Genomic DNA, 13,001 nt, shown 5'->3' with positions numbered 1-13,001 from the left:
CTTTGTCAGTCTTACTTCCATGAGTATACATAGTTCTTTGTGAAAGATACTCGTTGAAATATCGTAGAGCTGAGGTGTCAATAGCAGACGTTAATGGTAAAGATGATTTCATGTATCTGTGTACTTAATAGAACCTTTACCAAACCTTTTTTGTTTTTCCTAATCTTTTGGTCTTTTATGCTTAATTTCTATAGTTGTTTTTTTTCTTCTCTTTTTAACCTGCAAAAGTTTGGGGGATCTCAGGTTTCTGACAAAGTATTCTATGAATTTATCATAGTTGATGATGGAACTAATTTAACATGAATATCTGACCCTTTTTATGCTGTGAGGATTCAAATTTAACATCTTTATCCTTCTTAAAAAAAAGGATTTACAATAAGTGGTATATTAGTAAGTGCTTTTATATTCGATTTTGTATAATTAGGACAGGACCAAGTGCTAAATAAGTCCTCTTCCGCTGGAATTGGGAAAATGAAGAGGCACATAAGCGAGCTGCCTAGTAATGGAAAATCAGGTCAGTTTTCTTACAAGCCCACTGAATCTCTATCATAATTCATCTATCAGGATTATTTGGTATTATTTTCATTGTAGTTTTTCTTTCCTTCGTTCTTCTTTTCCTCTTTATGTCGGAGTAAAAGGAAGGAAATTTGCAGCTCATTTCTGTGCCAATGGCTTTTTACTGTTACTTACGCCATGATCTGATATTTGATAACCAGATTATTCTGGCAACGAATTGGATCAGGCATGTGAGGAAATGGATTTGAAAGGGAAAGAACTGCAGCATAAGAATCTTTTGGAGCTGGAACCTTTCGCTCTCCAGGTGCTTCATGAACTTGTTTCTCTGGTCCATGACCATGTTCATGTTTCTGATCAAAGTCAACCAGTGCAATCTACTTTCATAAATGATTCTGCTGCTAGAGTGAAAGGTGAATGCAAGGAAATCGCTGCAGCTAATTTATTTCACTTGGATGATGATCCAGTCGCTAAAATTCTTTTGACCCTTGAACCAAGTACTCTGCAACATGTATTTCTTGCCATGGCGGTGAGTTTGTACTCTCTTATAATGCTTGTAGTTTTAAAAGGCCACTGGATTTTGTATTAATACTGTTCGGTATTTAAAGGTGTCATAATTTTACTCAATACATATATTTTTTGATAAGTAATAAAACCAGTTTCAATGAAAGCAAGAGGTGCCCCTAAGTACACATGAAGTATAAAAAAGGAACAACCTAACTAGAAAGGGCGAAACGAAAAAGAAAACCACTAAAACTAATCGACAGAGAAGACACATACGCTGCCGTCTAAAGATACAAAGTTTCAAAGAACATAGAAACAATATCCCCCATAGACCTCTCCCTATTATGAGATGGAAAAAGTTTTGTTGAATCTAAATGGGTTCTTTATGTAAGTTCTTACTTGACCAGTATTAAAAGAAAATGTGGCGAGTTCTTTTTTTCCCTGCAATATTTCTGTGGCAAACAAATTGTTGACTGAAGTGATAAGAAAAGCAGGTGATCTTACTTGAAGTTGAGGTAGGTGGGTGATTTTTCTCTTCAATTCCTTGCATGTTTTCCTATATCTTTACACCTTATTGTTATTTATGTTTCTGGAAATATTTTGAAATTCTTTTATTCTTATTTTATTTGCCTGTTTTTCTTAGCTAATGACCTATTACTCAAAAAAAAAAAATCCCCTACTACTCTGCCTATCACATTGATATAGCACTTGCTTCAAACTTTTTGGGAATAGTTTTACAAGTAATGCTAGACGGAATTTGTCCACTTTTCCAAATGTGATCCTGTTACAGGAATAGCTTCCTTAGTTTCTTTCTATCACAGTGACTGCACATTGTTCAGATGTCGGGGGCAGTGAATTTCACATTGTTCAGATGCCATGTCTCGAACCTTTCTTGGTTTCCACTGTTTATTGCAGGAGGGCTGCTGCTGTGGAAGCTCTGTATGGCTGTAATATATATCATTAATAAGCTTCTCGTAAGTTCAGCCATTTGACGATAACTATTTGTTGATTGAATTTTTAAAGTTACACCCCCTCCCCCCCGGTTATTTCTTCTTGTTCTGGAGATCCCTAGTTGAATGCTTCTGAGAGCTTTTTAGGGTGGTTATTTATCTGGTAGGTGGGTGGCGGTACTAGGTGTACTGACGGTGTCTCACCTTCTATTTACGGGTGATAGCGTCTTGTTCTGTAATGCTAAAGTTGACATAATCTGTGTATGAGGTCTTTGCTTCTTGGTCTTGAGGCTTTATCAATTGTAAAAGTTAATTTGGGAAAGAGTTAGTCCCAGCTGGGGAAGCTGAAGATGTGGAGGAGTTGGTGGACTTCTTGTGTTGTAAGTTGGCATCTTTACCCATGAACTATCTTGGTTTTCCCTTGGGATCTTTTTTTAAGGTTGCTATGGTGCGCAGTTTGGATCTGAAAGAATGGAGAAAAGATTGGCTGGATGGAAGAAATTTTACTTGTCTAAAGGTGGCTTCTCACACTTCTTAAGTAGACTTTGTCTAGTCTATCTATCTACACATTTTCTATCTCTATTCACCGTTCCTACCCTTGTGGCTAATAGGTTGGAGAATCTCCAGCAGGACCTTAAATGATGTGGGTCGAATGAAGAATCTAAGTTTCACTTGGTGCAATGGAATATGGTGTACTCCTCTGAGGTACAGGGGGTTCAGGGTGAGGAAAATTGAATACTTCTAATCAAGCTCTATTGGATAAAATGGTTATGGCACCTTGGTGAGGAGAGGATCATTTTTGGAGACATAGGCATGGGGTAAATGGACTTCTCAAGAGTAGTGGAGGCCTTATGATTGTTGTCTTTGGAGAAGTATTTGTGTTGGTTGGGATAGATACTTTGGTTTTGTTTCTTTCGGGGTAGGAGATGGAAGGCAGATTTGGTTTTGACACAATGTATGTTGTGAGAAGCAAGCTTTAAATTAAATGAAGCGTTCCTTGATTTGTTTTTGGTTACTAAGAACAAGGATGCTTCTGTGTTCACTTATTTAGATTATTTGGATTCCACGAGGGTTGATGGGCTTTGTGTTTGGAATCTCATATTTTTTTGGGCTTTTCTATAATTTGGGAGTTGGAACTTGTTGATTCTCGTATGTCCATACTGTATTCTAATACATTGGTGGCTATTGAAACTAATTGTTTGAGATGGAAGCTGAACCGTGATAGAAATTTAGTGTTCACTCTTACTGTAAAGCGTTAAGAGTTTCTAATAGGGAGCAATTCTGATGTAGATCGAGACGTGTGTAATTTCCTAAGGAAGATAGGAACAGAGGTAAGTGTTATCTCGAATAATCTTTCTGAAAAGCGATCGGGGAAGAAGCGATTGGGATCGAAATCAGAAGAAGTGATCCGTGAATCAATTGGCGATTGGGGATCGAGGTTGAGAGAAGTGATCCTTGAATCAATAACCGATTGAGAAACGGTTAGCGTATTAAAGACTAAATTTGAGAATCTAGCACATTAATGATGAAACTTCCAAAAGAGTGGATTTTTCTTTTAATGATGAATTTATTAGAGAATTTAATTAGCTAGCGTATCCACTACTGATTTCTCCAAGTATAACTATGATTTATTTTAATTGTCCTTTTCCTTTTTTGATTAGTTTTCCTTTGGCCCCAAGTAATCTTGCTACTATAAATATGTAGCTTGCGTTGTAATAAGGTTGTTGACTTTTGTTTTGATCAGTTTATCCATAAGAACTACTCAAAGTTGAGTTTTTCTCTTATGTTGGCTCAAACCGTAGATAGAATCTAGGTTTTGAGAAGTGTTGTGAGTCGTTTGTTTATCTTTGTGATCTAGGATGTTACGCTGCATCAGTTGGTATCAGAGCCCAAGTTACTTTCCATGGCGCCACCAGGACGCGGAAGGGGTGTGCGCTTTGCAAACTTGAACAACGTGCATGAACGTGAAGAAGCAACACGTGAGGAGCAACATGTGGTATGTTTGCAGCAAATCATGGAGAAGCCTTTAGATGAGCGATTTGAGCGAATTGGGGCCGGGATCCACGCCCAAATTAGAGCTCTTGCTGATTAACTTGCCAACATGAACGACACAAATGGTCATCGCCGTCAACCAAATCCACACTATGTGGAGGAGGAAGACGAGTATAGTGTTGGGAGTGAACCTGTCAACCCTTTTTCGAACCGTGGAGTGGGGAGGGAGTACCCCATAGGGAAAACTCATGCTAATCAATGGGAGGCGGGGTTCAAACATACAAGAGTTCCAAGGTATCTTGCAACCTAAAAAATTCCTTGATTGGGTAGCTGCTGTAGAGGAGGTCTTAGACTTCAAGGAGGTGCCTATTGATTGACGGGTCTCTGTAGTAGCAATCAAATTTCGAGGAAGGGTTGCTGCATGGTGGCAGCAACTGCAGCAAACCAGAGTGCGGTAGGTAAAGACAAAGATCAATAGTTGGGAGAAACTATTGAAATACATGCGGGCCACATTCTTGCCCCATAATTATGTGCGGATCATGTACCAACAATTGCAGAATTTAAGACAGATGTCACACTCTGTGGATGAGTACACATCGAAATTCCATATGCTAGTGGCTCGTGTAGACTTGCAAAGGGAGAAGAGCAGCAAGTGTCGCAATACATTGGAGGTATGCGACAACAATTCCAGGACTTATTGAACTTCTTCGATCCCGTCAATGTATCAAAGGCACACAAAAAGGCCTTGCATTTAGAGAAGACAATGTCCCAAAAACCTTTGGGGTTATGTGGAGGGGGAGGAGGCAACAATAAGTCAATTATACCGCCTGCAGCTCGTAGCCCCAATCACCCTTCAACACAAACTAGGGGACCACCTAGGGGGCAGTCCTCTAGAACGGCCTCAACTAGTGCTCCAAAATGTTTCCAATGTGGAGAGTCGAGGCATAGGATGGCAGATTGCCTCAAGGGAGAGAAGTATGGGAAGGGTTTGCTTGTTGATTCCGGCGAGCCCGTGAATGACTCCACAGGGGAGTATGACCAAGGTGCTAATTTTGACAACGAAGGCAAAGAGATTGTCATTGGAGATGAAGGTCCTCTACTGGTAGTAAGAAGGGTATGTCTCACGCCACGTAAGATGGAAGGCGATGATAGGTGACGCCACAACATCTTTCACTCCACGTGCACCATGGGGGGAAAGGTATGTGAACTCATCATTGACTCATAGAGTTGCGAGAATGTGGTTTCGGAGGAAGCAGTCTAAAATCTGGACTTTTGCAAAACACCTGCACCCTACCAATTGGAGTGGATCAAACAATAACATTTTCCAAACATTGTCTCATATCGTTATCCATTGGAACAAAGCATCGGGATAAGGTATTGGTGTGATGTGGTTACCATGGATGCCTGTCACTTACTATTGGGAAGACCATGACAATAGGATCGGGCAACCCTACACGATGGGAAGGAGAACACGTACAACTTTGTGTTTAGTAACGTGAAAATCAAGCTTTTACCGAAGACAGAGGTGGAGCAAAGACCTTCCCACAGGAGATACCAAAACCCTCTTAGCCAAAAAAGAATTCGTCGAAGAGATGTTGGATTCGGGTATCATATACGTATTGCTAGGCAAGGAAAGTAGCCAAAGTGGAGTAGTACTGGAATCGGTCAAGGGGTTGTTGGAAGAGTTTGCTGACGTATTCCCGAAACAGTTGCTAGAGGAGCTACTTCCGTTGAGAGACATCCAGCACCTACTAGATTTGGTACCGGGGTCCAACTTGCCCAATCGGCCTCATTTCCGCATGAGCCCGAAGGAGCTTGAAGAACTACGTCGACAAGTAGAAGAACTGTTGACTAGAGGCCATATCTGAGAAAGCCTGAGTCCTTGTGCAGTCTCTGCCTTGCTCACACCTAAGAAGGATGGTTCTTGGCGGATGTGTGTGGTTAGACCAAGTTAGTGGAGCTACAATCTTCACAAAACTTGATTTGAAGAGCGGGTATCATCAGATTCGGGTTAGGCTGGGTGATGGATGGAAGACCGCGTTTAAGACACGAGAATGATTATATGAATGGTTGGTGATGCCATTCGAATTGTCTAATGCCTCTAGTACATTTATGCGGGTGATGAATGAGATTTTTTGACCATTCATTGGGAGGTTTGTGGTGGTGTATTTTGATGTTTGATCTACAGTATTAATGATCGATAACAGTTCCAACATCTTCGAGAAGTACTTTCGGTGTTGAGAAAAGAGAAGCTTTTTCGCGGCAATTGCCAAGTGCTCATTTATGAGGGACTTGGTTTTGTTCCTAGGTTACGTGGTGTCAAAGGAAGGGCTTTTGGTGGATGAATCCAAAGTTGTAGCGGTAAAAAACTGGCCCATTCCCACTACAGTACATGAAGTGCGAAATTTTCATGGGCTGGTGCCTTTCTATCTATGCTTTATTCACAACTCTAGTATGATCGTGGCACCAATTACTGACTGCATGAAAGGAGGGAGATTTTTGTGGAGTAAAGAAGCGACTGACGTTTTTGAAGTCATTAAGGTGAAATTGACCATGGCACCATTGCTTGTATTGCTGGATTTCACTCAACCTTTCGAGTTACATTGTGACGCACAGAGGTTGTTGGTATTGATGCAATGTTGAGTTAGAGTGGGAAACCGGTAGCCTATTTCAGTGAGAAGTTGAGCAGGTCGAAGCTCAACTACAACACCTATGATGTGGAATTTTATGCAGTAGTACAATCCTTGAAGCATTGGAGGTCATACCTAGCCTATATTGAATTCATCTTGTATTCGGATCATCAGGTGTTTAAGCATCTGAATAGTCAGAACAAACTTTCCTCGAGCCATGCCCCGTGGGCTGCTTATGCACAACAGTTTTCATTCACTATCAAACATAAATCTGGAGCTTTGAACAAAGTGGCAGATGCTCGCAGTTGGAAATCACTGCTAATAACTTCAATGAAGATGAAGGTACTTGGCTTTGAATTTGTAAAAGATGCATTATGTATTGACCCGTTTTTTGGTCCCCTCAATAACGAGGTGATTGAGAATCAGAGTTATTATCGCCTCCATGATGGATTTGTCTTTAAAAGAACTCAATTTTGTGTTCCTGAGGGTAGCTTGAGATTGAAAATAATCCAAGAGCTGCATAACGAAGGGCATATGGGTCGGGACAAGATGTTCAAATTGGTGTTCGATCAGTTCTATTGGCCAAGTATGAGGAAGGAAGTTGAGAGATTTGTGAGTGGCTGTCGAATTTGCCAAGTATCTAAGGGAACTACTACTAACACAGGGTTGTATAGGCCACTTCCTATTCCAGAGGGTTCCTGGACTAATGTGAGCATGGATTTTGTGTTGGGATTATCGAGGACACAAAAGGGTAATGATTCCATCTTTGTGTTGGTTGATCAATTTTCTAAGATGATTCATTTTATTGCCTGCAAGAAAATGTCTGATGCTGTCAATGTGGCTCAGTTGTATTTCCGAGAGGTCTACCGACTTAACGGGTTACCATTGTCCATAGTTTCCGATCGGGACACGCGATTCTTGAGTCATTTTTGGCGATGCTTATGGAGGATGGCCAATTCCAAGCTTGATTTTAGCAATGCCTATCATCCTCAAATTGATGGGCAAACAGAGGTCATCAATCATTCGTTGGGAGCTTTGCTTTAGAGTTTAGTTGGCGAACATCTCAGATTTTGGGATCATAAGTTGTTTCAAGCTGAATTTGCCTATAACAGGTCAACTAATCAGAGTATAGGGTGTAGTCCTTTTAATATTATTTATGGGGTTAATCCTCGAGCACCGATCGACTTGGCACTTGTTCTTGACTTGAAGTGAGTACATGCTAAGGTTGAAGATTTAATTGCTCGAATACAAGAGGTCTATCGGATGACTAATCAGAATTTGCAAGAATCCAATGCGAAGCACAAAGCTAGTGCGTATAAAAAGAGGAGAGCTGTAGAATTCGATGAAGGAGATTTCGTGTGGGCTGTCTTAACTAAAGATTGATTTCCGGTGGCAGTGTATATCATCAGAAGTGTGCATTTCACTCATTTCACTCTGTCGCCGTTCTCCTTCTTCCCCTATTGGCGGCGTGTGAATGCGCATCCCACTAGGGTTCCATTTCATTCTGCTCTCTAGAGGATGGCTATGGAGAGGCGGTTTTTTGTGGAGGCCAAAACTTTCTTCTTCTTGATGGAGGAAGGTAAGTCTATGCTCGGAATGGAGGAGAGAAGGAAAGGCTTCTTTGGGGTTGTACTCTTAGGTTTGCAGTGTACTGCTTGGGTTGTTATAGCGGGGAAGGAGGGCTTTGGGGTCTCAGGGGGACGCTGATTTTGTCAAATCCTTCTGGGAAGATTCGAAGGCTTGGATTGTTTAGAAAGACTGTAATAAGGCTAGTCGCTTCTTGGTGCTGGCGGTCTATGCAGTGGGTGGCCGGAGAAGATTCATCTTGTTCTCGGAGGGACGATGAGGGCGGGGCTAGAACAGAGTGGTTGATGAGTTGTGTAAGGTGGTGGTTTTCTGGAAAACACGTCTGGGTCTTCTCTCGATGGTGTGTTGTCTCCGGTGGAGAAGAAGGATGGGAAGAAGGATTTGGGTTTGAAGGTTTCCTCTTCAGGGTGCTCGGGTGGGGCTTGGCGCATGGTGGTGGTGCTCTACTGTTGTTCGTGGAGGTGGTGAGGTTAGAGTCTAGTCGTCTTGTCAAGCTGCGAGTTCCGTTGGTTGAGATGCTTGAACTTGATCTTCTCCCAATGGTGACACCAAAAGACTCGGAGGAGGCGAGAATGGCGCTGGACTGCTTTGTGATGGAGAAGAAACCACCGGTTAAGGACTTGCCACTGAATCCGCTGGGCAAGGAACATCCAGCACGTGTTCTCTTTGTCCAAGGCACACCAAGATTAGCGAGGAAGATATTGCCTCACTTGAATCTGCGTATGTGGAGGAATCTTCTAATGAGGATGATGGGTTGGGTTGTTGGGTCATTGCTGAATTGTTCGTTTGCTTTCGGGTTGGGTCTAAAACCCACTTTCAGTTTTAAAGGTTTTCGTCTAGGCCGAGTTATGACAAACCCCAAATCAAAGAAGCAGACTGAGGTTACGGGTCCAGGACTCCCTTTGGATCCTTTAGTGGGTATTGAGTTTTGTTTGGGTTTTGGGTCTTCATCGGGTCTTCAATGGCTGGAGGTGACGACGGCAGTTGCCCTCGGTGGTAGGTTGATTGCTTCGACCAATTCTGAGTTGTTTGAAGGCGCCGAAGATACTCTTGCGAGGCCGTTTTTCTTTCCTCCTGAAGGCGCTAGCTCTTGCTTGAACATGTCGTCCGCCACTGCTCTGTCTTCGGCCTGTTTCCAAGGGATTTGCAAGATGGGCGGTCGAAGTTGCGCCTTCTCTTCTGTTGCTAGTAGGGTCTAGGCCGGATTCTTCTGTTTCAAAGTCCCCTGTGCACGCCTCCTCTCTCATGCAAGCCTCTGCGTTTCCAGGTATTTCATTGCCAACAATCTCTGGTCTTGTTTTGACATTTTCTAGGTCCCCTTTTGCAATAGCCCCCTCTACCTCTGCTCCATCGCTAGAAGCAGTAAGTGTCCCTTTTGGGTGCTTTTCAAGAGCTGGTCAAAATGTGGATGTGGCTGTTAAGGTGGACTCAGATACTAAGGAGTATTCTTCAACGCTCAACTTCTCTGAAGTTGGGTTAGATTCCTTCGCTGCCTCTTCTTTAGGGTGCGGTTGCGTTGGATGAAAGGCTTCGTTTTCTTTTCCAGTAATGTCAGAGTGTGGGGCTTCCCATCTACCTGTCGAAGTCCAAATCGATGTCGAGATATCACTGAAGATCAAAGGTAGGCAGAGGTGCTCAAATGAATGCTTCTCTAATTGACGAGGTTGTGACAGCTATCAATGCTCTGTCGGCGCCGTCTTTCGGTGCTTTTTCTCTGGCCTTGGGCGGCATCATGGTCCAGTCCTCACCAAAGCCAGGTGGGTGAGTGGTTAGAAAGTCTCCTCCATCTAGTCTTCTTCAGCGAGGCTTTCTTCTCTAAAGTATTCCTGGGGTAGCAACTCATTTCTCGCCTAGAGATGAGGTGGAAGGGGTTCCCTTCCTTTTGGGTGGTTGCGTTACTCCAATCCCTAAAAAGGGTGTGGATTTTTGGTTAGACGGATTGATCCAATCTCAGAAGTGGCCGATAGGTTTTGGCCCGTTTGGGAGATTGTTGTGTGGGATCAGGACGATGAGGTTTGGGTTGGTGAGGATGGAGACTCCCCTCACCCTTTGGGTGTTTGTCCTCCCGACATGCCCTCGGATTGGTCGTTGGATGGTGATGAGGATGAAGATCCGTCCTTCACGATTTTGGATGCCATTGAAGAGGATTTCCATTGGGTAGCAAAGGCTGCGCGCCTTAAGATCAAAGGTATGAGGGAGGTGTTGAATCTGAAAAGCTCCATTAACTACGATGATGCAAGCGTGCCCTCACAGCGAAGAAAAGGCAAGGCTCGCGTGCTGTAGCGTTGAGTATTCCTTGTGGGTTTCGGGTTTGAGAGCTTAGGTCCTTGTAGGTTTGTTTGGTTTTCTTTTGTGGGCTGGTTTGATTGTTCATGTGTATACTTCTTGGTTTCTTTTCTTATTTAAGAAAAAAAAAAGAAAAAAAAAAAAAAGAGAAAAGTTAGCTGCCCGCAAGATTGGCCCAATAGAAATTATTTAGAAGATCAATTTTAATGCTTATCGGCTAAAACTCCCAAGCAACATTCAAAGATCTAACGTTTCAACGTTAAACATCTCGTTCCCTTCACTGGTGATTCTTCTGATGAGGACTTGAATTTGAGGGCGAATTCTCTCAAACTTGGGAAGGATGCTGTAGATTGGGACGCGTGTAATTTCTTAAGGAAGATAGGAGCAAATGTAAGTGTTGTCTCGAATAATTTTCTGAAAAGCGATCAGATGATATGCAATTGGATGAGAAGCGATCGGGGGAGAAGCGACTGAGATCGAAATCTGAAGAAGCAATCCGCGAATCAATAGGCGATTGGGGATCGAGATTGAGAGAAGCGATCCTTGAATCAATAACCGATTGAGAAATCTGTTAGAGCATATTAAAGACAAAATCCGAGAATCTAGCGCATTAAAACTTCCGGAGGAGTGGGTTTTTCTTTTAATGACGAATTTATTGGAGAATCTAATTAGCTAGCGTATCCTCTACCGATGTCTCCAAATATAACTATGATTTGTTTTAATTGTTCTTTTCCTTTGGCCCCAAGTAATCCTGCTTCTATAAATATGTAGCTTCCATTGTAATAAGGGAGTTGAATTTTGTTTTGATCAGTTTATCAATAAGAAATACTAAGAGTAGAGTTTTTCTCTTATGTTGCCTCAAACCTTAGATAGCATCTAGGCTTCGAGAAGTGTTGTAAGTTTCTTGTTGTTTATCTTTGTGATCCACGACGTCACGCTGCATCAAATTCCCGTGGAAAAGTATTTGGTTTTTAAATATGGACAGCTGCTTAGAGTAAAATCTTAAATTGTGGATAATCTCATCAAGCAAAATATTATTACTGTATATTATTGTTGCTTGTGTAAAGGTAAAGGTGAATCTGTTGATCATCTACTTCTACATTGGGTTTAGTGGGTGATGCCGAAGAAGCTGGTTGACGTCTAATTTAGCTGGAAAAAATTGTTTGGTTGACATAAGTATACTTTTATGTGGAATACAACTCCTCTTTATTTTATGTGGATGATATGGAGAGAAACGAATAATCATACTTTTGATGGTGTTGAGAAACCATTTTTGAGATTAAATCTGATTTCGTGCTTGCACTAATGAAGAACTGTAATCGTCAGGGCCTCTTTTCCTTCTTTTATTGATTATGCGGATCACATATTTTAGATTCTCTTGTATACTCATCGTGTTCTTAAATTTTTTTTGTTAGTTGAGAAAAAAAATAAAGTTATCTCACTTGCAAGAATGTCAAACTAAATCCCCTTTTTTTTTTCAGTACAACTTCCCAAGAACTTTGGAGGCTCTAATACTTCATTTACTTTCACCAGTGGGGGCAGAAGTTCTTACAAGGAAATTCGATGAGACGGATCAACAGATCACTGAGGAAGATCGGTACTTGATAATTTCACAATTGCTATTTACATAATTTTTGTTAAATACTAAAGCTTTTGCCTTTGGGTTTGTCATTATGATGTCAGGAACAAATTCTACCAGGTCTTTTATGGTGCATTTGATGATCAATTTACTGTAATGGATGCAATTCTAAATGGGAAAGAGTCATTTGCTCTCCAGGTAATGCTGTGCTCTTGTTGAAATATGTTTTTTGGAACTTGACACCTGACATATTTTCCAGTATCATCTACAAAGTGGGGTTTTGTGTGTGTATTGGATATGCTGGTAGGTTGTTAATTCTGTGGATTTGCTCTGTGACTCTGCCTGAATTTGTTGTTGATGTGTGGCCTTTTGGCCTTGCTGTTTTACTGCTCCTTTTTATGTTTTGAGGCTGCAGTCTGATTGTTGGTTTAGGCTTGTATTTCTGGCCTCTGGTTTTGTTTATTCTGTCTGAGTTTGTTTTCCAGACTGTTTTTCTTCCTGGAGTGTACTTTGGGTGTTGACCAATGAAAGATTTTATTCCTCGAAAAAAAAAAAAAAAGTTTCCTTTTTACTGTTGCACAGCCCGAATTGCATCCTATTCATTGTAGTTTTTGTGTTCCGGTTCAACTTTGGCAGCATCATATTTTCACGAAATAAAGTCTTATTTATCATTATGTCCTTAGTTAACTTAGTTACCCTCCCAGTGCACCTAAAAAAAAAAAAAAAAAAAAAAAGTTACCCTCTCAAGTGGACATGCATATACCAATTGGTTTACCTGCAAAAGTATGATCTTTGATTTTATTTGCATCTATGAACACCAATGCAGAGAAATGTGCAGGTTGCCATATTAGCCATGAATAGATTAACGCATATATCCAAAGTTTGAAACCCAATAGCTGGGGAAGTGATTGTCCAAGATATACCATGTCTAGAGGAACAATGAGGTTAAGTGCATACTTT

The 13,001-nt window shown here is 41.4% G+C and overlaps 2 protein-coding genes across 3 annotated transcripts in view; both read left to right on the top strand.

The window, feature by feature from the left end:
* The window catches only part of LOC133851295 (lysine-specific demethylase JMJ31), a 31,027-nt gene that overhangs the window by 17,708 nt on the left and 318 nt on the right, over positions 1-13,001 (top strand). The window contains exons 11-14 of one of the 2 annotated variants that reach the window (XM_062287635.1): positions 430-514; positions 717-1,042; positions 11,944-12,059; positions 12,146-12,239. In XM_062287635.1, the coding sequence (XP_062143619.1) occupies positions 430-514; positions 717-1,042; positions 11,944-12,059; positions 12,146-12,239 (621 nt within the window). Of the gene's footprint in view, positions 1-429; positions 515-716; positions 1,043-1,932; positions 1,992-11,943; positions 12,060-12,145; positions 12,240-13,001 lie in introns of those variants that run through there. The other variant, XM_062287636.1, reaches the window with a different exon arrangement.
* Positions 2,011-11,831, top strand: LOC133851296 (uncharacterized). The gene is made up of 2 exons (XM_062287637.1): positions 2,011-2,484; positions 2,579-11,831. The coding sequence occupies exon 2, from the start codon at positions 8,386-8,388 to the stop codon at positions 9,373-9,375; it is 990 nt and encodes a 329-aa protein (XP_062143621.1). The 5' UTR covers positions 2,011-2,484; positions 2,579-8,385; the 3' UTR covers positions 9,376-11,831.

Source organism: Alnus glutinosa, chromosome 12 (genome assembly GCF_958979055.1).
Source record: "Alnus glutinosa chromosome 12, dhAlnGlut1.1, whole genome shotgun sequence".
Classification (NCBI taxonomy): Eukaryota; Viridiplantae; Streptophyta; class Magnoliopsida; order Fagales; family Betulaceae; genus Alnus; species Alnus glutinosa.
The sequence above is the reverse complement of the archived record's forward strand: the minus strand, read 5'-3'. Positions and strand labels throughout refer to the sequence as shown.